The sequence below is a fragment of the Galendromus occidentalis genome, unplaced genomic scaffold, assembly GCF_000255335.2.
Source record: "Galendromus occidentalis unplaced genomic scaffold, Mocc_1.1 scf7180000076600, whole genome shotgun sequence".
In the NCBI taxonomy this organism is placed as follows: Eukaryota; Metazoa; Arthropoda; class Arachnida; order Mesostigmata; family Phytoseiidae; genus Galendromus; species Galendromus occidentalis.
Genome location: NW_003804589.1, coordinates 438442 through 465000, shown reverse-complemented (window position 1 = coordinate 465000; position 26559 = coordinate 438442). Strand labels below are relative to the sequence as shown.

The following is a 26559-nucleotide window of genomic DNA, read 5'->3' as shown; positions in this document are numbered from 1 at the left end:
ACCCTAAAAAAGCGCAATAATGACTCGTATCATTGGCGTAGTGAGTTCTTAGTACCTCCTCATTCAAGTCATTGGGTTCCGCATCATCCCATCGTTGGAAGACTCTGAGCGCCTTGTCCTCCCAATGAGCACTGGAGCATCGACCAAGCACGCGTACAAGCGTGAGCTGAACGTGCACCTGTAACATCGAGGATGTATTCCGTCGAACGTGTGATAAGCACTCAAACGTTCGATCGAGAAATGTTTACAAAGCGGATTCCTCCGACCCATCCTCAGATTGGACTCCGGGGTAATGTCAGCCAAGAGCGCGCGCCAGGGTGGTGAGCGAAGTCTTCGGAAATTTTACAGCAGCGGAAGCGCGCGGGATCAGTTGAATGATGAGCCGATGGTCTCACCAGTCTCAGAGGATGCAACCGGGAGCCTCGGATCGTCTGATAGTCTCAGCGACTCTGGCAACAGGATGACTACCTCTCAGAGGGATTCCAATACGCAGGAGTTCCTAAAAAGACTGTGTGCCCACCTTAGTCCGGATCAAGGTTAGTTGAGTCTGATGTACCTATGCTAACCAGCGTCAAGGCGCTCATCGTATATTGCGAGCCAGTGCTATCAGTTAATCGGACCCCTGTGGGATGGAGAGGCTCTGTGGCAAGATGTCATCCCGATCGACCACAGAGTCTCCGGAAAGAAGTATTCCCGACGCAAACGAGAAAGTTGGCTAAGCTTCAACCACTCGGTTTGAAAAACCGTTATGACTGTTCTTGCTTTTGGCTTGTCAGTTGGATTCTCGCGCTAGCGCTGTCAGATGGCTGGCAGGGGGAAAGAAGTTCATTTTATTTCGGGAGGCGACTTTCGTCCCGAGGTCACGATGGAGGGATCAGGAGAAGAGCTGCTCAAGATAGTGGAAGACATTTCTCTATTTTGCGATAACTGATCAGCCGTCAGCCTTTTTCCAATATATTCGACTATTTTCCACAGATACGGCGAGCAAACGCTTCCAGAAAGCAATAGGCATTCTCAAGACAAGGTGGGTTAGCGGCAAGCTCATTGTCTGTGAGAATGGATGCATCCATCGATTCTAAAGACAATGGAAGTGTCAGAAACCTCCACCAATGAGTTACAGTCGTGCGTTTTTTTTGCTTCGCAGGAAGGCGACCGGGTTCGATGAGTCTATCCAGAACGAACATGTGTATACAGAGAGGATCAGAGAGCATTGTGAGTGTTCTCTCTCCGAAGCCCCTGTATTCTGAAGTTCGAGACTACTATCTCGCCGACGGAAATCCTTAGCATAGCAATTCCTTTCAGTGATTCGCACTCAGGGACAGGATGCCGCGGATAGGTTCCTGAAGCTCAGTAGTCAACTGGCTCTGAAATGCCACGCGAAAGGAGATTATATCTCGAATCGCACGGCTCTGCATTCGTTTTTGCTCACTCTGACGTCGGGGATCGACGACACGAATCACAACAGCTTACCTCAGCCGGCTCAGAACGATAGACTCATCCAGATATTCCGTCGACAGAAAGGTTCGCGTTCCGTCCTCTCGAACCGGGTTTGGGCGTTCGAATTTCTGGAAGACCGATGAATACGCGACGAATCAATAAAAAACTATCTCGTTACAGCTGGCCGCTCTAATAGTCGGCCCCTGTCGACGCCATGTCCGCCTACGATCGACGCAGGAGATGAGCAGCTTGACAAGAAGATTCTCAAGAGTCTTCTGAATTTCCTTGTCGGTCTAAGATCGGATCTGATCTCCATCAAGGTCGACGAGGGACGATTATCGTTCACCATAGTCGGCATCGTCAGTACTCAATTGGGTTATAGGATCGCGATGGCTGGGGAAGTCGCTGAGCACTTCGTCAGGTTGTCGAACTTCACCCAGCTCGCCGCCAAATCCAAATCACTGGTCGTGCAGAGACTAGCCGAGGCTGTCGAGCAGCAACTCTTACGGCACAAGCAGTGAGTGCTACCGGGAATATCCGGGACCCACGAGGCAGTCGCTCCGAAAACGACGTGGGAATCCCGTTGATTTGAATCATGATCAGAATAATTGTTGGGTCGCGACCGTGTTTTCATTCGACGTAACGCTTTTCTCATCCGCTTCCCAAGGTTGGTCGCGTTGTTGGAACAAATGGCGAACGCCGGCCAGCTGAGTCTCGCTCGGTTGGAATACCTCTGTCTCCAGCCGGACAATTTGATGCACCGATTGGCTGCTGTCTGCGCGCCTTTCATCGAAAACGTCAGAGTAATCAATGGTAACGAGGTGCTCGATGTTCTGTACGAACAAGCTGCCTGCTCGCCGACGAACAGCGACTACTACAAATTGGTGAACGGGCTGTTGGAACGTGTGCTCCGACCCTGGCTGGAAATGCTCCACTCTTGGATGCTACGAGGCGATCTGTCGAATACCCACTGGGATTTCTTCATTCACAATGTCGGTCGGGAAGGAGTGTCGAATCTCTGGTACGAGAAATTCGCCATCAAGAAAGAATACGTTCCCGCCTACCTCAACACCGAAGACACCCGTAAGGTGAGGCAAGCGTTTCCGGAGCGTGTCTTTCCATCCACTCGATTCCGATCAATACGAGTTCGATGCTTCTGGGGAAGAGCTTATTCAGGTCTCGGGAACTGATCGACGGACCTCCTCCTCCCTTACAGATCCTCTCGGTGGGCAAAGCCATGGTTTTCTTGAAAGAGGCTGACGACGTGCACAACGTGTCGGATGTCCAGTCTCGACTCAAAACGATTTTCACTGATGAAGCCTGTCAGAAGGACTTCCTGAGGTCCGCTTACAGCCTGACGATGGACCGGATGAAAACTGTGATTCTGGATAACTTCCACCTCAAAACCCACTTATCGGTGAGGGAACAACTTGAAACTACTATTTTAGATACTCTATCGAGCATGCGCCGATACATCTCGAATCGAGCGATGATTTGAATGGAAAAAAAACTTCGGAACGATATACCCTACAACCGTACGCTCTGGCGATTTACAGCTGATTCGTGATGTCGTGCTCTTATATGACGGTGTCTTCAGTAAAGGACTTCTGAGCAACCTGAGGTCAGTTGCCAGGCTCACGAGATGGTCGAGCCGTCTGAGAGCTGGATGATTGCCCCTGACATTTTTCCCTTGCGGCATCGCTGACTTCTTCTCACGTCCCCAGTAGCGGAGAATTCGCCGATAGCACGAGGAGCCAAGTGGAACGCTCGGAGATCACCAGGATGATCTATAGGCTCCTGCCGGAATTCCCGGAGCTCGAAGCAGCGTCGCTGATCAGTGTGAACTTCAACGCGGGTGGAGAGGACGCTCCCTTGATGGAAGGATTCGGCCTGAGTTACAAGCTCCAGGAGCCATTGTCATTCGTGAGTTTTCCTCGATCCATCGATCTGCGGCGAAGATTCAAAAGCCCCGCGACAGCGGGTCCAGAGACTAGCCTTTTAATTTGAGTCTTGACCGATTCGACAGGTTTTCCGAAATGATTCCTTCGCTTTGTATCATCGCATTTTCGCACATCTCTTCAGAGTGAGGAAGTTTTCCTACTTGTTCACTGAGCTGAGCGCGGAACTCCAAATGTAAGTCGCATCGATCTCGATATCCTCCGATCAATGGCGTATATGTACATGAGATGTCGGAGCTCGGAAGCAGACCGTGCTGAACTCTGCGACTTTCTTTCCAGGTTGAGAGCGAAAACCCCTGAAATCGCAGGTGTATTAGCTCAGAGTCGTCTCTTCCTCCACGAGATCATGAACTTTGTTTTCAATCTAGAATCATATCTTTTCTCTCACGTGAGTTGCTTCATCTTCGCAGAGTGATTCTCTATCCTTTGGCCTAAAATATCTTCGCTCTGTCCAGAGATTGCCGGGGCAGAGCGGTCACCCATCGGTTTGTTTCCGAATATCAGCCTAGATAGTGAAGAACAGACTTTGATCGACGTCCCCTGTTCAAGGTTGTCACCACAGCTTGGGTGGAGTTGGAGCACAGGATCGATGCCATGACCTCTGTGGATGATCTCAGTAACGCGCACATCGAATTCGTGGAGAATCTTCTCAGAGGAGTCTTTCTTGAAGGCGACGATCTCGCTGGAACGCATCTCAGGTAGGGGGCTCCATATCTCTGGCCGTCTCAATCCGACCAGCCAATCTGATTCATATCAGATTCGGACTCCTCGTGATTCGAGTTCATTCTTCCGCAGGATATTGTTCGTGGAGATGGATGAGATACACTCGTTGACCCGTCTGCTCATCGATGGCATCGAATCTCCGAGCAAGACCGCAGCCTCGACAAGAACCCTTCTGAATGTGTTCGCGAAATGCGATGCACGAATCAAGCGTTACAGGGTGAGCAAGACTCCGTAGAATCGAACTCCCGAATAATTATGAGATCAAAAATCAGGGAATTTTCCTGACGGAGAAGTTCGTTTCCAGACGAGCATGCTAGAATTCCTGCGTATCCTGAGTGAGCACGAGGACGACAAGATGGTTCAATTCCTTTGGATGAACTTTGATTTCAACCTGTTCTACTCGGAACAGCACCACTCGTTGAAAATGTCAACCACTCAGGCGTTCCGGAACAAGATCAAGTATGTAGAAATATCGACGAAAGGCTCCAGCTAGAGAATCAACGGTAAGCTCCCATTTCCCTATCTCAGATTGAGAATGAAACTGATCGGCTCCTCTCCTTCCCCAGGATCAGTCGAAGCCTTCTGACGAGTTCGTTGAACACGAGCTCTATGAATACGTCACTGGAATGAATCTCTCCGCTAGCGGACCGACGGAGTAAGGTTCCACGTGCCAAACTGATCCGATTGCACCGCCCCTCTACGCGGCAGGGGATCCCAAGAGGAGCGAATCGCGCAGCGGAGAGGATGTACAATAATCATATCACTTAGGATCGTATACAACGTCTGATAGGCTGAGATCACGAATATCATATCATGTCCAAACCTGCCTCACTCGAGGCTTCGGTGGAAATAAAATCGGTGAGGAAATAACCAGACTGAGTTCCCTACCTGTTCGCGGGACGAATCTTCCAAATGGACTTCGGACCGCGAGTGACATGCCAACAGAATGCTCCTAGGAACGAGATTCCTTCGACGACCCTCCGGCGTCGAGAATGATCGCGGTGGACCAAAGATCTCTATCGTCTTCGCATGGATCGCGGACTGATACAACCAGAGAGCTAGGCCGTTCAGGCAGTAAAATATCTCAGAAGGAGCAGACGCAACGGCCCCGAACGGCTTGGGGATGCCATAAACGAGAGGCATCACAGGCACCGAAATAGCAGTGTCAGCTCGCGAAAAGCCAAGATTACCTGGGGGCAAAGTCTCACATCGGGCTTTCATTTTCGGGAAATGACAGAAGCAGTCCGATTCGTGAAAGATCGTTCGCTGGGGACAATCCAGGAGATGGAGCGAAATTCAATGCCGCAGGTCGATGCCTTGATTCCCACAGGAGGCGGAGGAGCAAGATATACCCGGGGATATGCTGCTCTGATCAAGAATGCCGTTCAAAAAGCCTCTGGGGAAGGCTCATCCTGTACCCATGGCCAGAGGGTTTGAATAATTCTAATGTACAGGGTGGTGGTTTGGTAGGGTTCTGGATCGTGAACCAATACTCTTCGTAGAACGCCAGAATTCGGCCTCTCGGAAGCCACAAAAAAATCCAAGGCCCGAAATCGGAAGGAGGCGAACTCGCCTATGGATACTGAGAAAGGCGGATAGGCATTCAAGGCGTGATATCCCATCGACTAAGCCTCAGATATGACTCGAATTCGCTGACAGCCAAACGCCAGAACGACGGGGGACGATATTTCATGCGGACGGGAGAACAATTCGTTGTCGAAGAGTCTCTTGCGTAGCCTGGGAAGCCTGAATCAGACGGGGGAATCTTGATTCAGTCCCCTACCCAGCCCATGCGAAGCGTCTCTCGCAGAGTGGGAATCACCGCCTCAAACGCAGTCCCAGAGACTCCGAGAAGGCAATCGATGCCTGAGAAGTTACTCAATCGGGAATGATCTCGCTACAGATATGCTCCTCTCGCTGGCAGAACTAGATCAATTCAGAATTAACGCGGGGGAATTCTGAGGGAGAAAACAGGTCGCGGAAGTGAAAGAGCCCCATGCTTCCGGGAGAGAAAACCTTGATTTACGACCACGCGATGACAGCTACCATGATGATAAGAACTTCGAATGACAACCCCGTTATACAACCTCTCAGCTTGGATCATAAATCTGGATCAAAACCACAGGCCGAGTGCCCGAACCTTTGCTGAGCGTGACTAGACAAAGGAGCTGCTCTGTGCATTCGCCCAGAGATTGTGGTGCCCTCAAGTCCGGGCGACGCGATGTGGACGGTAATTCTTTCCAACGAACAACAGGAAGAGAACGGGAAATGGATTTATTTTCTCGATCGATTCAGCTCGTCGTTCGCTGAACATTAGTGCTGATATTCAGATAGTATTTTCCTTCCTCCTCTCGTTGATCGCGAATCATAGCGTATCGGAGACGAGATGACTCTGCAAACGAAGCAATTCCATCATTAGGGCCTTCCGTCTCCGTCCGAGGAGCTGAAAACCAGAGAGGCTCGACCTTGAGCATGAAAAAAAAAGACGCATCCGTCGCCAAGGTCAAACAGTCGGGGGAGAGCGGGAGTCTTCTCCTCACGCCGGGAAAAAGTGTTCTTAAGAGATTTCAAAGCCGTCGGACCTTCTTCGCAAGCTCCACTTCCAACGCATGAAAAATGTTCTTTACGTTCCTTGCGTACGTGATCTTGCGAATCTGGCTCTGGGCGACCCGCAGACGTCGAGTCGATCGTTTCGTGAAGTTCGCCAACTGGACCTCTAACGACCCGTTTGAATATGGCCTGCTCTGCGGGCCTGATGAAGCAGAGATCGAACAACCGAAACTTCGACTTAAGCACACGGAAGACGTGATCGACATTTTCGCTCAGAATAGCAAGGAGCAGATCCTCTTCGCCAGGATTTCCCGTCTTGGGAACGGTGGGTTGTTCAGACACCTATAGGCCAGGAGACCGTCCTAGGGAGAGACTCCAGGCTCATTCGGGCCACGAAGTGATGCTGGAATTCCTTTCGTACAGGGCTCGCTTCGATGTCGTTCTACATTCGACTCGGCAATAAGGGCTCTTGGAAATCGGACAGTGTATCCGTCGATAGAAGCTGGTCCGATGGCTACGCTGCCGCGGGGCTGCGAATCGAGATCATACAATTGAAACAGAGGTGGAGAGTATCTTTCAATGGAGTTGTACGAGACGACGACGATAATGAATGCCACCTCCGAGCTGTCTTTGTGTGAGTTCACCCCCTCTGTCGAGCCTCAAAGACACGAGTGTCCCGATTTCCTGAGCGAAATGCAATCATGAAACTCGTTCGGTCGATAGATATGTGACCCCATGAGAACTCTAATTTCTCCAGCCCGATCCCACCCCGAGGCTGATCCCACGCCGGCTTCATCCCGAATTTCCATTCTGCTCTTCCAGCGGGAATTTCATCTCGGGTTTGGGCGACTACAAGGTTTTCCATGACGAGAAATTCCTCGCCAAACAGTTGGCAGAGAGTAGCTTCAGAGCGAACCCCAACTCGTTGCGGGAACTCGATATCTACGTGCAACCATTCTCACTCACTGGCAAAGTGTTCGTCAATGATATCGAAGAAGAAGTTTTCGTTTGGGGATATCGTCGCAAGCAGATGCTCAGCAAAGAAGTTTCAGAAGTGCAACAAGAAGCCCGCATCACGCTCTACACGAAGGTGAGCTGAACGAACCCGGTAATGGAAGAAAAAGAAAGGAGATGCGGAGAATCCTGTCGATGCTCCATGAACTACTATTATCAATCTGGAGGAGCTTTTCGCAGAACGGTCTCGGCTTAGATCTGAATGAAGTTCGTGTGGACAACCTGAGCACGAAGCCGCTCATCTTCGGCCATCTCGCTTTCCCTACTTACCAACAGCGTCCTGTGGAATCTTGCTCCGTGAGTTCTTTGACCGGTGCAAGCGATCTCGAGGTTGGCGCAGGTAAGGCCCGCTCCCTCACTCTACCGGCTATAATCCGTGAACCCTTCTGAAAATCGGAATCCAATCCCATTCAGACAAACACCAGAATCTTCGCCTGAGCATCAAGACACAAATAGACTGCGCGGCTTGGTCCGAGCTGCGAGGGAGTCAATGGATGAGGTAACGAAGTTTTCCGTCGCCGCGCTTGTCGAAGATGTGGCTCTGAAACACCGATCAGCATTTCCTCATTGTGCGAAGGTGCAGTGAAAGGATCTGTTCTCCTCTTGCAGACAAACTTTCCAAATTGTCAGGCTCACCTATGATGGGAACCCCGGATACGGTCTCTCGGTCTCTAAGGAGGGGTGAGTGGAGGAATGGAAAAGAGCATCCTGAGGGAACCATGCAGTTCACTCCCGAACTAAGCCAGCAATCCAGAATGAATACGTAAGGTCGTCCATCTTCGCAGCTCGACCGCCATCAGCCTCGAGGTTCCGATCGTAAGACCCTATGTCCGACTGCTCGGTGCTCCGGAGGCGAAGAGCTCGCAAAGACACGTACTCCTATTCACGGAACAAGTCTGCCAGAACGAAGCTCTCACAGGTGGCAAAGGGAGCAGTCTCGCTGTGCTGACCGACATATCCCGCGAAAATGCTACGAAGGTTTGTTCTGTTGGGAATTCAGGGACGAGAAAGAAACGCTAGACCGTGAAGCCCCGTTTCCGAGAGCCCTCATTACGTAGCGCTTTTTGTCATCTCATCTTCGATCTCGTATCGTTCCAGTTTTCGGTTCCTCGTGGACTCTGTGTCACAACTCGAGCGTACAGGAAGTTCGCGAGTTCATCTCGAGTGAGTAGAGCGATCGAGAATTTAGTCTCATTCTGTGGAACCCGACCGAGCAATGATGATCTTAGTGGCGAATGCGAGAAGTGAGTCCAAAGTCAAAGGATTCTGTCATACAAGTCCTCTTCGCTCGGTGAGCGGGCGAGGCAAAGACCAATGAGCTCCGAGAAAGTTTCGAATACGATGATGACATTCAAGGACAACGAAAATTGTTGCCTCGGCCGCTCTGCCTTCCGAGACGTCGGAACAGATCCGACTCGCCTTAGAGAAAGTCTTCGGTTCTGACGCCTATACGGCGAAATTCGCAGTCCGATCATCCGCCTGCGGGGAAGATTCCGAAGACATGTCCGCGGCAGGTGAGCTAAATATTATTCGCTCGAATTGAGCCTCCCGTGGGAGGAATTGGAGCCTATCATTCTTTCCCGTGATTCATCGCAGACATCACATAGGTACTCGATTTTAATTTTTCTGATTTTCCCTTTCTAGGCCAAATGGAGACATTTCTGGGCGTTTCGGGTCTCGATGCGGTTGCAGAGTCGGTGGCCAAGTGCTGGGCGAGCCAATTCAGTTTCGTCGCGGTACAGTACAAACGCCGTTACGGTCAACCGGTGGACTCGGACATGTGTGTAGTGATTCAAGAGATGGTTCCATCTGATGTGTCTGGAGTGATGTTCACCGTCGACCCCATCTCGGGGAATCCGTTGTCCATGTCAATCACCGCGAATTTCGGTCTTGGAGAAGTAAGTTTGGGCAGGAGACTTCGATCGGAGCCTGAGAGCAGGAAACTTCTTCTGGTCTTCTTGTTCTTCTCGATTCTCAGATTGTTGTCTTTTGTCTTCTCCACTAGAGCGTGGTTTCCGCGGCGGCTGATCCTGACACTTTCGTAGTGAAACGGGCCGGTGACGGCCTCCTTTCCATTGACAAGAGGCAGCTCGGCCTGAAGAACTTATCCACCGTCCTGTCAGGTTGTATGCCACGGACGGATATCAATCCGCATCAGCGTCGCATCGATGCACATCAGCGTATCAGTACAGGGATCAGGTACATTTCCTGATTAGACATTCTCTGATCTCGACAGAATCGGGGGGAACGCAAGACGTGCAGAGAGGCGACCGCTCGCGGGAACAAAGTCTGAGCGATGCGGAAATTTTACGACTCGCCGAAGTCGGCCTCCTCCTCGAGGATAACTTCGCTAGTCCCAGAGACATCGAGTGGGCTTTTCACGAAGTGAGTGAATCCTCCCGGTGACCTTGAGCCTTTTTTTGATTTATCCCCGGAAAAGACGCAGGCAACCTATCGACGGTCCTCTTGTCACCGGAACGAATGACATTCAGCGGTGGTTTCGCTTGCAGGGTCAGCTGTACATGCTGCAGGCGCGACCCGTTACCTCTACGGACAATATTGACACAGAATTCGAATACCTCCACGAGAGCGACGGGGGACTAGCCGCGGAATTCGACTCTCTCTCGAAAGCTAACATAGGGTAAGAAGGCGAAGAATCAGATGGCTGGGCGGGGCCTTGCGCCCCCGGGAGTACTCGCACGGTTCGATGAGGAGGACGATCTTTCGCAGGGAAGTATTCGGAGGGAGCCCGTCCACGATGCTGCAAGCGATCATGCCGGCAATGTTCCTCGAAGATCGACTACAGGCCCAAGCGGCCGGGGCAGATTACGGTCGACATCCCTGTTCACGTTTCGAAGTCCTCTGCTTCCATCACAGCCAGTGTTTCTTCACTACATCATCGGTATGCTCGGAATAGATCCGCACCGGAAACTCCCCAGTCTGATCAAGCGTTCCTCATCAGATTGAAATGTCGAAACGGATTCGCCATGGATTTCATGTTTCCAGTCGTTCGGCGACTTTGCTGGTGATGATATCATGTCCAAAGGATTCGCCATATCGATAGCAGGACGCCTCATCGACGACGACATCGTCATCAGGAGCAACAGGAACAAATCAAAGTACAGGTGCCCGGTGAGGATTTCTACAATTCTCTGCAGCGAGGAGCGGCAGAGCTGTCTCACATTGCCATCTTTGAGCTCAATGTTCAATGTCCATCTTTTCATGGCGGATTTTTTAGCCTCAGGAGTAGAGAGGAAGCATCTCTCGCGCAGAAACTACGGCATGTGCGAACCCGATCGGCAAATTTTGTTGGGGAATATGCGGGGAGCCTTTCTTAGCGGATGCTTGAATGCTACTATTATTCTACTGATTTCGGGCTGGGGCGACGCCGCACCGCATCCCGGATGATTGGATGAAAATAGCCGTTGTTATTATGAGTCATGTCGTTCCAGGGAGCTCGTCAGCCGGGCTTTTCGGAGCTCGTCCCGATCGTCTTGAAGTCGGAGAAGATTACGCGGGATACTGAAGCGATGCTCGCAAAATACAAATCGAGGATAGACACGATATCTGACTTGCGTGAGATGCTAATCGCATCGTTCAGCGAGCCTATCCTCCTGTCCCAGGTGAATTTAACGACTTGTGTGCCATGCATGAGTCCTCTCGTCCTAAATGAGCTTGAGGCGGTCGATTGAGCAGGATCGAAAACTTACAGACTCATGACTCCCACATGAAAATCATCAAATATGGCTCTTTCATGAACGTGATCCTTCTCTCGCTCCTCGCTCACGCCGAAGGAGGTAAGGATCCGGCTCGTTCGAGAGAGAGTCTTCAAAGCACATCTCCGAGTCGATAGCTCACGGATCGTATTCCGCAGGCTTCACCACGAACGTTTTCGCGGATTTCGCTCTGTTAGTGTCTTCATGCAATAACATTCTGAGCGCGGGGGTACCGCAGTCACTCCACGAAATCGCTTGTGCGGTCAGTAACGACTACGGCTCAAGGTTAGTTCGATTCGTAGAGGGTTCGCTTCGTTCGAGTTCCCGCTTGGGAAGCGGTCCGACCATGAGGACCGATCATTATTCTCCCGATACGGAGAATCCAAAACCCAAGCTGTTCTTCCAGGTTCGTATCCATGGATCCACAGGAAGCTCTGAGCCTACTGCGGGAAGGAAGCACGAAGAGCGCGGCACTCTTCCGTGAGTTCCTTCTACGCCATGGACACCGGAGTATTCGGGAGGTGAGCGGCACAAATCTCGATTTCCTTCCCCCTCCCCCCTGGGCGATTCTTCCGCCATAAGCGACGTCGGAAAGAATCTCACTGAAGTGATCAAGAACCTGATCACTGATTTCTGAGTTCCAGTTCGACACTGCGAGTCGCTCATGGAGCATGGATCCCCTACCTCTGATAAAAACACTGCAATCTATGGTTAACAGCGACCCAAAGAGCACTGGGGAGAAGCCGAAAATCGCCGTGGAAGAGCTACTCGAAGGAATGAAGATCGAGCTACCTTGGTTCAAGAAGTGAGACTTGGGGTTCCACTGCTTTTGGCGCACGAGGCGGACTTGGATAAATTGATGTATTGGAATCTACGGAGTTGACGGTTGGCTGGAGACGCAAGAGCTTTCCCCGAATTTCAGGCAAATCCTCAAGTTTATTCTGTCCCATGTGAGAAAGGGTATCGCTCTGCGTGAGCGCACCAAGTCTGGAATGATAGACGGCGGTCATAAGCTCCGACTGAACCTCCGACTTGTTGGTGAGTTCAATCAGTATAGAACCTCGAAACGCCCCTGAATCAGGGTCTCCTGAGCAGTCCCTGCACAATATCCATCCCGAGGCGCATTGAGAGGGAATAATGAATCCCCCAGGACTCTGGGCTGAGCTATTCCACCTCTGTCGGGAATACAGACCGAGCATCGTCGTACAAGCTTTGCCTTCGTGTCCATTCAGAGGAACTGCTCTAGATTATATGTAGTTTGTCTCCTGCTGGCAGCCGCGACCGAAACTCCTGGACGAGGATCAAAACCAGAGCGCTGGTACGAGTCGAGGGTTCAAGATGCCTCGCGGGAGGGGTTCCTCCATTCAATCGATTCTCATGTCAATCTGTCTGTTTTCCGAATCCATTCCAGCTAAGAGGATGGTGCGAGAAGGGAGACTACCAGATGAAGATCTGCTGTTTCATCTCTCTCCGAATGAGATCTTGACACTCATCGACACAAGGTTTGGGCTTTGAGGTTACCACGCGAGCTCCTAAGAGCAAGCTACCGCCATTTAGACGGAGTGATCATCGACTTCATGACTTCTTACAAAAATACATCGTCACTTACCCGACACGATAGGAATCCTCGTTTGGTCGTCCGCGCCATGAATCGTATGAAAAACGCCGACACAGCCGCTCGAGCCATCTATCCCGAGCATATCGCCTGTCCTCCGTTTGTTCCAGTGAGTCAGCTGGATTCCGGGCTTCAACCCGATAGGCAGATCCACTGCGTTTTAGATTCTACGTCTCACGAAAAAAGTTCAATCGTCTTCCAGACTAACATGACTCGGGAGCTTGTGATTCCTCCGACCGGTGCGCGGTCGATGAAAGGCACACCCGTATCTAAAGGGAGGATCGTAGCCACGGCCAGAGTTGTGGCAAGACTTGAGGATGCGCACGAAATTCGAAAAGTAATCAAAATACACATGGTTCTTGTCTACCACGATGTGTAGGCCGGCTCGGGGCTCCACGGGTGTTCCAAATCCGCGATCGATGGACTCAAATCTGATTTCTCTCAAAGGGCGACATTCTGATTACTTACGCTACGGATATCGGATGGAGTCCTTACTTCCCCCTACTCGGTGGTGTGGTCACGGAGCTCGGAGGTCTCATTTCTCACGGTGTGTTGATGCATCGGCGCGAAGAACCATCGTCAGACATTCCTCATGGGTAGACTTGCGATATGAGAGGACATTTTCCATCCTCCAATCAAATTAAAGTCGGACAAAAAAGAACGTGTCCTCTCGTATGCAACTCAAGCTTCAAGATCTTCTTCGGGACCCACGACTATGTCTTTCGATAAATCTTTCAGGTGCCGTGGTGGCCCGTGAGTACGGTCTACCGTGCGTGGTCGGTTGCCACGGGGCAACCCATTTGTTCCAATCTGGAGAAGAAATTATGCTTGACGGGAACGCCGGAACAGTCTCAACGACTTCCTCTTAGCCACTCCAGCGGGGTTTTCGGCGACAACACCGGTGTCGTGTATGATGTATGCTCCTCGCTCCTGTCTGCGAGCGGGATAATAAGAACGAATGATAGAGCTCAAACGAGGAAACGCCGATCAGGATACAATGAATGAATATTTACAAACTTGACGCATAAGGATACAATATATTTGATTGCTGGAATATAATAAAACATTCATGATCAGACCTTACGAATGATTAAACTCATGTGGAATTACAAATCCAGAATCTCGTTCATCTATGATCGCCTCGATGAGGCCCCGGATGCGCACCGCACCTGGCACTTCTTTCGCGACCGTCTCACCCACCGCGAGACCTCACTACCTTGGTCTCCTCACTACCTCACGTCTTGATCTTCCCTGGAGCTTCCCTATATTGTTCACTTGTCCGCTCTTCCACCCGATTCACCAAAATGTTACGAATGAGCTCCTCGGTGATGAAGATACTCCTCGTCGAGATCATTCATTGATGCTCTGCCCGATGGCGGATACGACTCCACGCCACGGCGCCTCGACTCTGTGACCGATGCGGTCTACGCCTTTGCTGAGGTCCCCGTTCATCGCCCTCCGTATACGTAGACTTCCCTCCTCGCTCAGGACATCAGCCCATTGGGTTCGCCGTAGAGGCGAGATTTCCGTTTTTCGGTTTTCATAGTGAGGGTTAGCTCGATCCCTCTTCCTTCTCTCCGCTCCCCAACCTCTTCTCTCCGCTCAGAGCCCTCTGATTGAGCCAACCTGCGACGCCGCCGGAGGAATCCGATACTCTTCCGACATTCATATAATCGCAGTACAGTACATTCCTACAGACCTGAAAGCGCTTGAAAGACACAGAGACCTACAGACTAGAAAGTATGAATCGATCCCAAGCTTCAACACACCAACGATGGTCCCTCGATGATATCCACACTATCTGTGTGGATGGGGATCAAGCAATGAAAATGTGGCCCCTCTCAAAGCCAGCCGGTGCTCGAGAGATATATTTAGGCAGTTCACACGGTTCCCCGAGTCTCGCGAGTGATTGATATGAAACGGACTTGAACAAGGAGCTTATCACGGGTTCTATCAATCTCCGGACTCGCCGTCACGTCTCCGAATCTCAACGAGGAAACTATGAGATGACACTATTCATGACCTGAGTGCTGAGTGTCCTGAATGAAAACTCGCGCCTCCTCTTTACGACCGCTAATTATTCTCGTAAATCCGGCATGCATCGTAAATACTCTTAAAACTTGTGATTCACATCCTCGAACTTGTAATCTATTAAAGTAAAATAAATAGATGAATTATTAAATAAATAAGTAGATCCATTCAACCTTGTACCAAGCGCTTTCCACCGATTCCTTGGTCTCGACGAAGCGCTATCGCGCTCTAAAATAAACGATCAGCAATTTCTGAAGCCACGGAAAGTCATCACGTTGTCCTCCTTGTGCTAGCTGCTTCTCAGATAGGTTCCCCCAGAATTCAGTCGGCTCATCCCCCTGTGTCCACAGCAGCACCCTCCCAGCGAAGCTGTAAGAATTGGACTTTGTCTGATAGATGAATTCGACTTAACTTCGAACATATCGCCTAAGGCCTAAGGAACACCGGTCAGCTCTACACGCAGGCTGAGAGGACCCATCAAGGTCAGGAAAAGTTGCCGATCATTCTTCGGTGTTTCGGTGAGCAGATCAAGCGGACAGACTGCCTCTCCATTCGTCGTTGACAATTTGAGAGAGGCGGACAGACAGTCAATCCCGCTCATTCTTGTATCTCTTGACATTGGAGCGATCGCCACTTGATCAGTGAAGTGTCGCCAGAATGATCGATACGATTCGGTACTTTCTATGGAGAGTTTGGTTGTGGGCGACTAAGAATCAGCGAGAAGATCGATTCAACAAATTGGTCGATTGGCACTCGCAGGACCCATTCAAGTACGGAGTGTTGCCTTCGAACCCGGAGAAAGAATACGAGTACCCCAAACTCGACATTGGCCAAAGCGAAGATGTCATCGAGTTTTTCCTCCAGAACTCTAAACGACAGCTCTTGTTCGCACGGATATCGAGACTCGGCAACGGTAAGAGAATCGGATTCACCGTGGACGACGAGTTATAATCCGAATATTCTGTCAAATCGCATTGTCGTTCTATCAATCCGGATTCCGCGCACCCCATGGACGATGAGGCCCAAGGTCCACCTATCTCATGAAAACGGGGGATTTCTAGGATATGCTTCGATGTCCTTCCTCGTGCGCCTGGGGGACAAAGGCTCCTGGAAAGCTGAAAGTGTCGTTGTTGACCGAAGTACGTCGGACAGCTTCGTCGCTGGAGGTTTACGCATCGAAAGCACCCTGCCGATGAGAAGATACAGGATCTCCTTCAACGGGGTGGTTCATAACGCTAAGAACGAAGCCACCCATCTCAGAGCGATATTCGTGTGAGTAGTGTCGACAACCCTAGTCTTTGAGCATGGGCCCCGACTTCTACCCCGTTCGGAACAGAGGAAAAAGTTGCCAATCGTTCTCCGCTGTCTTCGCCATCATGCTCTCCTGAAGAGCGTTCCTCGAAAGTTTTGACGATTCAAACCTATGCTGTCTCGATACGATGTTCATCCTTCTCTCTAGTGGCAACCACATTACTGCTTGCGGGGATTACCGAGTTTTCCACGACAACGCTTTTCTCGCGAAGCAACTCCCGTTCAGTGCGAAACTCGAATCACTGGAGAAGCTCGATATATATGTGCAAACATTCTCCCTGACGGGGAAAATCTACGTGGAGGAACTCGAAGATGAGGTCTATCTCTGGGGGTACAGGAGGAGACAGAGACTTGGACGGGACACCGGCGATGTCGAACTGAAAGCACGAATCACAGCGTATACTGAGGTGAATCACGTCATGGTGCTGAGTGTGGCACGCAGAGCCAAACAAAAATGTCGCTATCGAAGATCATAATGTGATTCTCGGGACGGATTCTTCTGGTCGGTTCGATGCAAGATCATGAGCCCGCTCGGTGATCATCGGATCGGCTAATCGACCATTTCTTCTCAGAATGGGCTCGGCCTTGATCTCAACGAGGCGAGCGTCAAGCATCTCTCTCCGACTCTGCTCTTCGGTCATCTGAACTATCCAGCCTTCCAACAGCGGCCTGTCCAGAATTTTTCTGCGGACTCCATCATCGGTGCACAGCACTTCCGAATCGGCGCGGGTAGAACACTTGGCACATCTATGCGACCCACTCATACGACAAGAGAAGAGGACTAGAACTATGCGCGCTCCCTCCGAGGCGTGGCGTCCCGCAGCCCTCCCGATGACTTACCTATGGGAAATATCTTGTCCGAGCTGAATGTTGCGTTCTTTTTCCACGTTTCAGCTCAATTCAAGAACTTGAGATTCGTCGTGAAAGACACGCTTGATGAGATTTCCTGGATCGAGCCCCTCGGCACCGAGTGGCTCAGATTCCGCGCCAAAATTGTCGGGGTCGACTACGACGGGAACGTGGGGAACGCTCTCATAACGATCGCTAATGAGTAAGCGATCGACTTACAATTAGCATACCTCAAGAACAATATTTAAAGGAGGAACGCATCAAAATCAGCATATTTATGTCTACTTTTAATGTGGACTAAAAAAAAATGATGACCGGAAAATAATTTCAGGGGGAAGAGAAGAGGGGGGCATGCCCCGCTTGCCCCCCCCTCGTTCCCTCTAAGCGCGCCTCTGCGACCGGGTCTTGTTCGAAGAGCGGAAATCCGCTGGCGTAAACTAACTACGAGTTCATTTCTTTCTCTCTTCTGACTGAGCTCTACATCGTTTTCTCTCCCCCAGGACCATACCGTGTGACGTGCACTTACCTAGAGTCTCGGAATACGTTACCCTCCTCGGGCGGGTTGCAGAGGTTGAATCGCGGAAATATGTGGTCCGATTCGACGATCCCCTTTGCATGGCAGAGCCTCTCACAGGTGGCAAAGGAAGTAGCCTCGCAGTCCTGACGGATATCTCCAAAACGAAGAAATCCGTGAGTTGCGAGCATGACGAGGATGGAGGATTCGGAAAAGAGATCAGAACCGCTGGCTCTCGATCTGAACTCTAATTGAGCTCCTCCGTAGTTCATCGTCCCTCGAGGAGTCTGTGTCACCACCAGAGCGTACAGAGCTTTCGTAGGGTCTCAGGAATGCCGTCGGAAAATCGAACATTTGGTCAGATTCTGCGGAACACAGCCCTCCAATGAAGATCTGCAACGTGTCTGTGATGAGTGAGTCACAAAGAGAGGGAAATCCGTGGGGGATAAGTCGCGACTCATTCCGTACATCCTTCGAATTTCTCCTACCCTCCAGAACGCGGAAAGCTGTGGCAGCAGGAACGCTGCCAAACGAGGTTCTAGCGGAAATCCGCGCAGAACTTGGAAAGACGTTCGGGGAGCACCTCCCAACCACGAAATTCGCTGTTCGATCCTCTGCTTGCGGAGAAGACTCCGAAAACATGTCCGCCGCAGGTGAGTTCCGGCACTCGATTTTGACCATGAGCGACAGTCTCTCGGAATGTCTACGACACTCGGCCGCTTGAGCGTTTTGTCTTCTCAGGTCAAATGGAAACGTTTCTGGGGATCGTGGGCCTCGAAGCGATTGCGTCGGCCGTAGCCAAGTGTTGGGCTAGTCAATTTGGCTTCGTGGCCGTCCAGTACAAGAGACGTTACGGACAGCCAATCGACGCTGACATGTGTGTCGTCATTCAGCAAATGGTTCCCTCAGATGTTTCGGGCGTCATGTTCACCGTTGATCCAATCACAGCAAATCCTTTGCTGCTCTCGATTACCGCGAATTTCGGGTTGGGTGAGGTGAGGGAATCCAGTCCCAATGGAGAAATCCGCATGGATTCAGACAATTCGGGGCAATCGTAAAACACATATGGTCATGTGATATGTTTATCGACTTGAGCCAATATGCCTGACACACCTGAGTCGAGCGTTATCCTCCAGAGCGTCGTGTCGGCTTCGGCAGACCCCGATACGTTTACGGTCCGAAGAGAATCGAGCGGAAGCCTGGCGATTGAGAGTATTCAGCTCGGACAGAAAAATCTCTCCACGGTGATGAAAGGTTCGGAGCATCAGGCGAATGGATACCATTGCAGAATGATCAGAGGAATGGAAAAGTTTTCAACCCTGACTTGCACCGCAGGATCCGGAGGGACCGAGGACGTCATTGGACAGGACCGCTCGCGGGAACAATCTCTCACAGAAGATCAGGTTTTGCAGTTGGCTAAGATCGGCATCCTCCTCGAAGAGGAGTACGCAAGTCCTCGCGACGCTGAATGGGCTTTCTATCAGGTACCATCGTTGAGCACCGAGTCCGTGAACGTGGATGATGCTTCGCTATGATACCGAATCTTTGCCAAGACTCTGCTCGTTCTGCTCGCGGGGTCTCTCACAAGAGACACTCACATCATAATGGAGTCTGATTAATGGTAGACGAGCTCGAATATTTGATTCTTCTCGGCAACCGAAGGGCGAGCTGTATATGCTCCAGGCCAGACCGGTGACCTCGGTCGACAATATCGACCCTAAATTCGAAGCGTTCCACGAAGCTGACTGTGGTCTCGTCGGGGAGTTCGACTCTGTGACCAAGGCAAACGTCGGGTACGTCATTGATTCGAGCGAATCGAATCCCGGAGCATTAACTCACCGAATGGATTTTTCGTGAATCGGCGACTCGTCGTTGAACAATTTCAAGGGGAACACCGCTTCTTCCAGTGAGGTTTTCGGCGGGAGTATATCGACTCTGACTCAGACCCTCTTCCTGACGCTATTCATCCAGGAACGGATCAAAGCCAAGAAGAACGGAATTGATTATGGAGAGCATGCTTTCTCGAGACAGTCGCTCTTCATGTTTCACCACAGTCAGGCATTCTTTCAAACATTCTCGGTTCGTAGTCGATGCGTCTGAACCCTCCGATGGGTAGAGTCTTGCTAAGAATCCATCCTGCTCCGGTGATTGGAAACTCTGTCCTCCCCTTCAGGATATGGGTGACCTTTCGGCGGCGGACGTTTCTTCCAAAGGATTCTCCATCGCGATGTGTGGTAGGTCGATGGACGACGAAATCGTCGTGAGGAGCAGCGCCAACAAGAAGAAATATCTCTGTACCGTGAGTGAATGTTCGATAATTCCTCGGAGTATTTCGATGGGAAGAAGAGGATGGCTCCACGGAGGAGACATTATTTTCGCTCATCGCTCACAGGACAGACCGACTCCTGGACTAGCTCTCCTCATCCCCGTGTTCTGGCGAACCTCGAAAAGCGTGGATTTGATGGAGAAGAAGATAGCGAGGTATACGCCGAAGGCCTTGAACAAAACAGATCTGAGAGAAATCTATATCGCAGCATTGAGCGATCCTCACCTAAGCTCGGAGGTGAGGACTTATTGGTCATCCTCTGGACAATAATAGAGACACCTGAGGAAACTCGAATCTTCCAAGCTTCATTATTCCGCAGGCCGGAGACACTCACGTTCAGGCTATTTGTTATGGATCCCTGAGCAACGTCGCCCTTATGTCTCTCCTGGCGAAAGCGGAGGGCGGTAAGTTCCTGACACAGTAGAGCCCTCCGAACGGACCAGCCTTCGGTCTGCGTCAGCATGACAACCATGGAGAATGGTCGCAAACTCGAGTACTACATAGTTGACTCTTCCAGATTGGACTTTGAATGTCTTTGCCGACTTCGCCGCTCTGGTTTCTTCCTGCAACAACATTATCAGCGCTGGAGTTCCTCAGTCTTTGCAGAGAATCGCACTCCATCTCCATCGGGAATATGGGTCGAAGTGAGAAGACCTTCTGATAGACTCTGACTGAGGGCCAATTGTGGTGCTGAGTGGAATTCTCCTCCCAAGAGTCCCAGGATTCGACAAGGAAAGAAATTCCGTTTGAATATTTCATTTTCATCAGATTCAATGAGATGGATCCCAGTGATGCGCTCAAGGTGCTTGAGGAAGGAGATACAGAGAGCGCGAGGCTCTTCCGGGACTTCCTCGTTGAACACGGACACAGATGCCTGCATGAGGTCGGTCTGAGCAGAAGCCCCCTAAAAATCTTATCGGACGCCTACCCGAATGCATCGATGGAACTTTTCCAATAAGCGATATATTCTTTCGAAGTTCGATTTGGTCACGAAAACTTGGGGCATGGAACCGCTTCCCCTGGTGAAAACCTTGCAGTCCATGGTGGCAACGAATTCAGGTCGTGCAGAACACGGAGAAGATCTAACAGTCGACGAAATCGTTGCAAGGATGACCATAAAACTCCCCTGGCTCAAAAGGTCTGGAATCGAACATAGTGGACAAGGGGAGTTAGTAGTAGACCTTTCGGACCCGACCGGTCGCGGGCCGTTCGACCCAGGATCGATGAAAGCTTCAGTCTTTATACTACAGGCAGGCTTTGAAATTCATTCTGCATCGGGTCAGAAACGGTATAGCCTACCGAGAACGAGCCAAGTCATGTCTGGTCAAGAGCAATCATCAATTCCGAATATCGTTCCGCCATCTAGGTGATTATCTTTATTCCTCAGACGATTTGTGTGAGACTTTCACATGCTCCGCCAGCCTATCTCGAATGATGTGTTTCTCGATATCATTCCCATTTTGTTTCCGCAGCGAAAAGGATGGTGGAAGAAGGGCGTCTCCCCGAAGAGGACCTGCTATTTTTCCTCAGTCCCCCTGAAATACTCGACTTGATCGACACCAGGTGCGGTCATTGGTGGATTCGGGTAGCCATAATGAAACTCCGAGGCTCCTGGAGCAATGGCTGGCTCGGGCTCGAAAGGAAAGGTGAAAAAAAGTCGCGAATAGTGAACTCGTTTTTCTAGGAACCCGAAATTAATCGTGCGAGCCATGCATCGTATGGAAAACGCGAAGGTGGCCGCTAAGGACGTCTATCCCGAGATCGTAGCTTGCCCGCCTTTCGTTCCCGTAAGTTTCACGTCGACGAAAGCGGCGTCTGAAAGCATAAAGAATCGACGGATCTCCGTTTTGATGTACTGAGAGGATGATTTTGACGCCGGCCGCAGACTAATTCACCTCGAATCGTCACAACTCCGCCGACGGGGGCACGTTCAATGAAAGGCACACCTGTTTCGAAAGGATTGGTCATCGCGCCCGCTCGCGTCATCACTCGTCTCGAAGATGCTCACTTAATTCAGAAGGTTCGCAGTGTCTGAAGAATGTCCCTCCCGCCTCCTCTCTCATAATAGCTACGGAAATCAGCGAGATTAGAGTCTCATGACTCATGACCATGACGCTTCGTGCATCGACAGGGGGACGTGTTGATCACTTACGCCACGGATATCGGCTGGAGTCCCTATTTCCCGCTGATAAGCGGGATCGTCACAGAGCTCGGAGGCCTCATCTCTCACGGTGGGTGAAGGATATAGGGACGGAAGAGGCTGAAGTTTCGCGTCGGAGATCTTCGATATTGAATCCTCTTCCCAGGAGCCGTCGTCGCCCGCGAATTCGGAATACCTTGCATCGTTGGCTGTCATGGAGCGACCAAGCTTTTCCTATCCGGCGAAGAAGTCATCCTCAACGGTAACCAGGGTCTGATCGCTACAACGTCGTCCGATTGATCAACACTACGGAACGTCTGCAGGACTGACAGGATACCGACAGCGGCATACCGGCACCGATAGCGCAACCGCTATTGAAGAAGAGTGACTCTCCGAATAAAGTTCCGGACCTACCGAACAAGACTCTGATCATCTTTTTGTTCCGAAACCTTGGATTCCTCAGTTCGATTTCATGGGCCCCAACACTTCCCTGGGAGCATGTCCCGCTCCCATTTCGCTCCCACATACCCTCTACAGGGCAGGCTTCGTCAGACTCCACGCAGCCTGACCTCCTCTTGGTCGGTCAGTCGAGCCTGCGAGGATTCGCAGCGGCCAGTAGCCAGAATCCTCTGATCTCACGGAGCTCGTCCCGTAGTTTCACTCCCACGGAGTAAAAGCTCCTTAAAACCCTCGCGCAAACTAATAAAGGGGGTCAGAGGGTCTCTTGGCATCCATGAAAAGTCGCGCTATCAGTTCGCATGTATCGGAGGAGTCTGTTTAATGTATAACGATGCACGCTTAGTTCGGAGGTGCTGACGCTGAACTTCCTGACGAAGACTAGACAAAACTACTCCGATCACCGTTTCTGGCGCAGTCAGATGTGGCGTGTTTGGCGAATAAACGTTCGGCTTGATCTCCTTGGCCACCCAGCTCCTCCGGGCTCGCAATTCAGGGATATCTCTGCTTTTAATAAAACACCTGTGTTGCAGGAGGAAATTGCAATGTGAATCCAATGGCCTCGCGACGACAAGTCCTTCCGTGGAACGTTGTGATTTCGCTCCGTGGGCTTCCAGAGGTTAGGAAGTGTCCGGAGAAGCGGCATCGAGAGGCCAATCTTCCGACGTCGGCGTCGCAATGACGGGAATGGCATTCAGGAATCTCCAGTCAGCGATGAAGTCTGCCTGGGAACCCCGGGTAACAACGCTCTTGTGCGGGAAATTCGAATTTCTCGAGTAAATCATTTCTGATCCACTCCAAGATCCATGGGATCAATTTCGATACGACGTCTACGAAGACGGCACGGCTCAAGCAGATCCGCACAGTAAGCCTTCACTTCGTCAAACCTCACTCTTTCGTTCGGGTGGTGGCTGGTTCAAATCCGGAAAGCGGCTACCCTGGGGGAATTGTTCCATGTGGGTTCGCGGGGAAGTTCCCATCCGATTCTCATCGCGTCAGGTTTCCGGCGGATCTAGAAGAGGTCTCGAGCTCGAGCTCGAGGTCCCCCCCTTTCGTTGTACGGATGCCAGGTGAGAATTAATTGGCAATTGCTCACCGACCCAAACCTCGCTCAGCAGGTCCTTGGGGTCTCTTGCGGTGTGACCGGAGGGAGAGCAGGGAGACGAGAGCGAAGAAAAGGATGACATGGGCACGCTCGTCCCGCCATTATCGGATCCCGGTCGGAGAGCACGCCCGATGTCGAGCAGAAAGCGTACTGCAGAAACTTCTCGTTCCCTTCGACGCATTCCTGCCTCTCGTCCCAAGAGACAGCGGTACAGAGAGAGACTGGACTCTTCGGCTCTCCTCCGAATCATCTGCGGCGTCTGATATAGACATTCAGTTGGATCACGCAGGGGGCGAGTGCAGCGTCCCCGCAAGTCGCAGTATCTTCGCAGAACCACAGCACCAGGCTCAAGTAATTGGGCAAGGCCTCCAAGGGGCGCACGGGAAACCCGAACACCTGAGGGGATTTCGGGAGAAGGCAACACCGCAAAATAAGTCGAAATGGTAACCCCCTCCACCCTGACGGTCGAGCTCCTTTTCCGCGGTCCTCTCAGTTTTGAGGTGATTGGAGCCGCTCTCGAGCTTGCTTGTATCATTTTTCTATATTTTTTTTATATATCCCATTTTCTATATGCCTCCCGAGGTTCTCCCTGTCCTTCGTTCCTGTCTGTGTCGTCTTGCAGCTTGCGGTTCGTCAAGTCGTCCAACTCCTCTCTCGAGTGTACATTGACTTCCGCTGGTAGCTACTCCTGACCCTTGAGAAGACCGGAAATCACTGAGGGAAAACCATTGTAGTACCGAATGTAGTAGACGGATTTCATGGCCGACTCTGCCGAACAGTGTTTTCCTCTCGATGAATGCACTCGGAATTATCCCCGTCGGAAGCTCACCTAATCATTCATGGATTCTCATCTTTCCACCGTCACTCCCGGGAACGACCGCGCTCCTCTCCCCGAAACCCTGTATCCAACGACGCCCTTTCGAGAAGAGCCCACACAGCACACGAAGCACCGCTCGGGCTCTTCCAACTACGCTCATCCGCTTCATCGTCGATCGGTTCCCAACAACAAACATGAGTGTCGGCATGCTGCGCGGTTTACTCGAGGGGCTTCGAAAGCCCTCTTCGGGTTTGCTGTCGCTCGCGGTGCAGACCCCGTACGTGGAACAAGTTCGTGGCTACCCTACACAGAAGTACTTCAAGATTCTTGCGGAGAACAGGAAGAGGAACCGGATCCGAAAGTTACAGAAGCTCGAACAACCGAAGAAAACATTCGCCGAGATCCAGAAATCGAAGCTCAAAAGAACGGTTCTAGGGAGTCGGAGGTGAGTTAGAGCTATCCAGGACGGATTTATTCCCCGCATATCGAGCTCATGAAAATAAGACGATCACGAATCTTCAAGGTACACAGAGAAGGACTGGCCGAAACAGATAAACTCTGACGATGTGCATCTGCTGAAAGAAGTCGTGCGACCAACGTTCGATCTAGAGTCATGTATCCAGATGCATCGAGAGGTCCTCCACCCGCAGATGTACAATCATGCGAACTCATTAGTTATGGCGACCGTGGAACTTGATATGACGTCGAAGAAGAGGGGTCATTTCGTGGATCAGATCTCGGTAAGTGAGCTTCTCCCGGCTCCTCTCCGGGCGATTGGTGCCCTGAAACAGAAACACGTCGCAGGGTCTGAGGTATTTCCAGCCCCTTAAGAGGAATCTGAATCACCACAGGGTTCCCTGCTACTGCCTCATTTCTTCGAATACAAACGTCAAGTCACGAGGATACTGTGTTTCACGAAATCACCGGACGAAGCTACTTTGGCATTGGAAAGAGGAGCCAATTTGGCGGGAGGCGAGCAATTGGTCAAGAAGATAGAGGCTGGTGAAGTTGACGTAGCTTCGTTCGATACGGTCGTTTGCGATCTCAACATGTATGAGAAAATCCAATCGCTGAAGAACATTCTCAAGAAGCAAATGCCTCGGTTGGGGAACACAGACGCTATCAGTGAAGATGTGCTGAACCTCATCGAACGCCACCGCAAAGCGGTTCTCTTCTCGGCTTCGGGTGATTTGTACGAGCCCGACTACGCTGCCTTCACGGTACCGATCGCGCGGCTCCAAATGCCCATCGACCACATTCGGGCGAATATCAAGGAACTCTTCGTCGGGGTCAGTATCGATTTCTCCCATTTGGGAAATAGATTTGGGAATTCGAGAAGTGAGAGAGAATAGGGAGCGTCCGTGATTGTCAGTCTTCGTTTTTGCTCTCCCCGCGTAGCCTGAGGTCGGTTTCGCGCCTCACTGTCGCTGGACACGAGCGGAGCATTCATTCGTCTTCTTCCGCAGGTGAACCATCTAGGACCCAGAGGACGACCACCGAATAGCTTCATCACCGAGATATTCCTGTCTTGTCCACCGTCTCTTGAGAGACTGGTTCTGGATAAAACACCTTTCCTCATAGCCCCTTCACAGAACGCGCCGGCGGGACGAGCTCGAGCGCCGACTGCAGAGCCAGAAGAATAACTCGTTGATTTAGAAATGAATAAATTCGGTGCGTTCCCCAAAAGCTTCTCAATTTTTAATTTGGATCGAGATGCCCTCCGAAGAATGTGCCACTCTAAGGAATCGATCGAGGGAGTCTGACCCTCGTCTATCCCGGGCAGGGGGATACCACATCGATGCCTCTTCACGGTTCTTCGGGACCAAGATGCGATCGAAGTAACTCAATTCTGCAGTTGGTGCTCTAGGAGGCGGAATTTCGGCGTCTCCCTATCTCCACCGCCTCACTGAAGGCCCAGGATATCTTGTCTTCTTTCCCGTTCATAAGGAGAGGGATCTATCCTTTGTGTATGCTACAAATGGATTCTACCTCATACA

The 26559-nt window shown here is 51.2% G+C and overlaps 4 protein-coding genes across 4 annotated transcripts; all 4 read left to right on the top strand.

The window, feature by feature from the left end:
- The first annotated feature begins 223 nt into the window (after positions 1–223).
- Positions 224–4748, top strand: LOC100902771 (gamma-tubulin complex component 3). The gene is made up of 15 exons (XM_029110507.1): positions 224–536; positions 976–1024; positions 1145–1212; positions 1303–1521; positions 1618–1954; positions 2105–2525; positions 2654–2854; positions 2994–3058; positions 3165–3360; positions 3464–3570; positions 3675–3783; positions 3945–4093; positions 4191–4335; positions 4423–4577; positions 4685–4748. Exons 1-15 carry the CDS (start codon positions 293–295, stop codon positions 4746–4748), a joined length of 2529 nt encoding a protein of 842 aa, XP_028966340.1. The 5' UTR covers positions 224–292.
- Positions 4749–6734: 1986 nt separating this feature from the next.
- LOC100902626 (uncharacterized) lies at positions 6735–13882 on the top strand. Its single transcript, XM_003739910.2, has 26 exons — positions 6735–6993; positions 7092–7302; positions 7491–7758; positions 7863–8022; positions 8097–8181; positions 8292–8363; positions 8468–8660; positions 8781–8926; positions 9039–9196; positions 9327–9580; positions 9688–9805; positions 9919–10067; positions 10193–10323; positions 10413–10584; positions 10689–10814; positions 11135–11305; positions 11395–11479; positions 11557–11683; positions 11805–11919; positions 12043–12203; positions 12321–12436; positions 12810–12900; positions 13020–13122; positions 13216–13350; positions 13461–13560; positions 13752–13882. Exons 1-26 carry the CDS (start codon positions 6735–6737, stop codon positions 13880–13882), a joined length of 3837 nt encoding a protein of 1278 aa, XP_003739958.2.
- Positions 13883–17819: 3937 nt separating this feature from the next.
- On the top strand, positions 17820–22538 carry LOC100902341 (putative phosphoenolpyruvate synthase). Its single transcript, XM_018638140.2, has 20 exons — positions 17820–17894; positions 17986–18131; positions 18214–18371; positions 18460–18713; positions 18855–18972; positions 19054–19202; positions 19381–19511; positions 19626–19797; positions 19892–20017; positions 20111–20281; positions 20364–20448; positions 20562–20688; positions 20813–20927; positions 21022–21182; positions 21295–21410; positions 21517–21607; positions 21729–21831; positions 21930–22064; positions 22176–22275; positions 22351–22538. Exons 1-20 carry the CDS (start codon positions 17820–17822, stop codon positions 22482–22484), a joined length of 2667 nt encoding a protein of 888 aa, XP_018493656.2. The 3' UTR covers positions 22485–22538.
- Positions 22539–24694: 2156 nt separating this feature from the next.
- On the top strand, positions 24695–26248 carry mRpL1 (mitochondrial ribosomal protein L1). The gene is made up of 4 exons (XM_003739872.1): positions 24695–25007; positions 25086–25302; positions 25414–25851; positions 26029–26248. The coding sequence occupies exons 1-4, from the start codon at positions 24757–24759 to the stop codon at positions 26203–26205; spliced, it is 1083 nt and encodes a 360-aa protein (XP_003739920.1). The 5' UTR covers positions 24695–24756; the 3' UTR covers positions 26206–26248.
- The last annotated feature ends 311 nt before the right edge of the window (positions 26249–26559 follow it).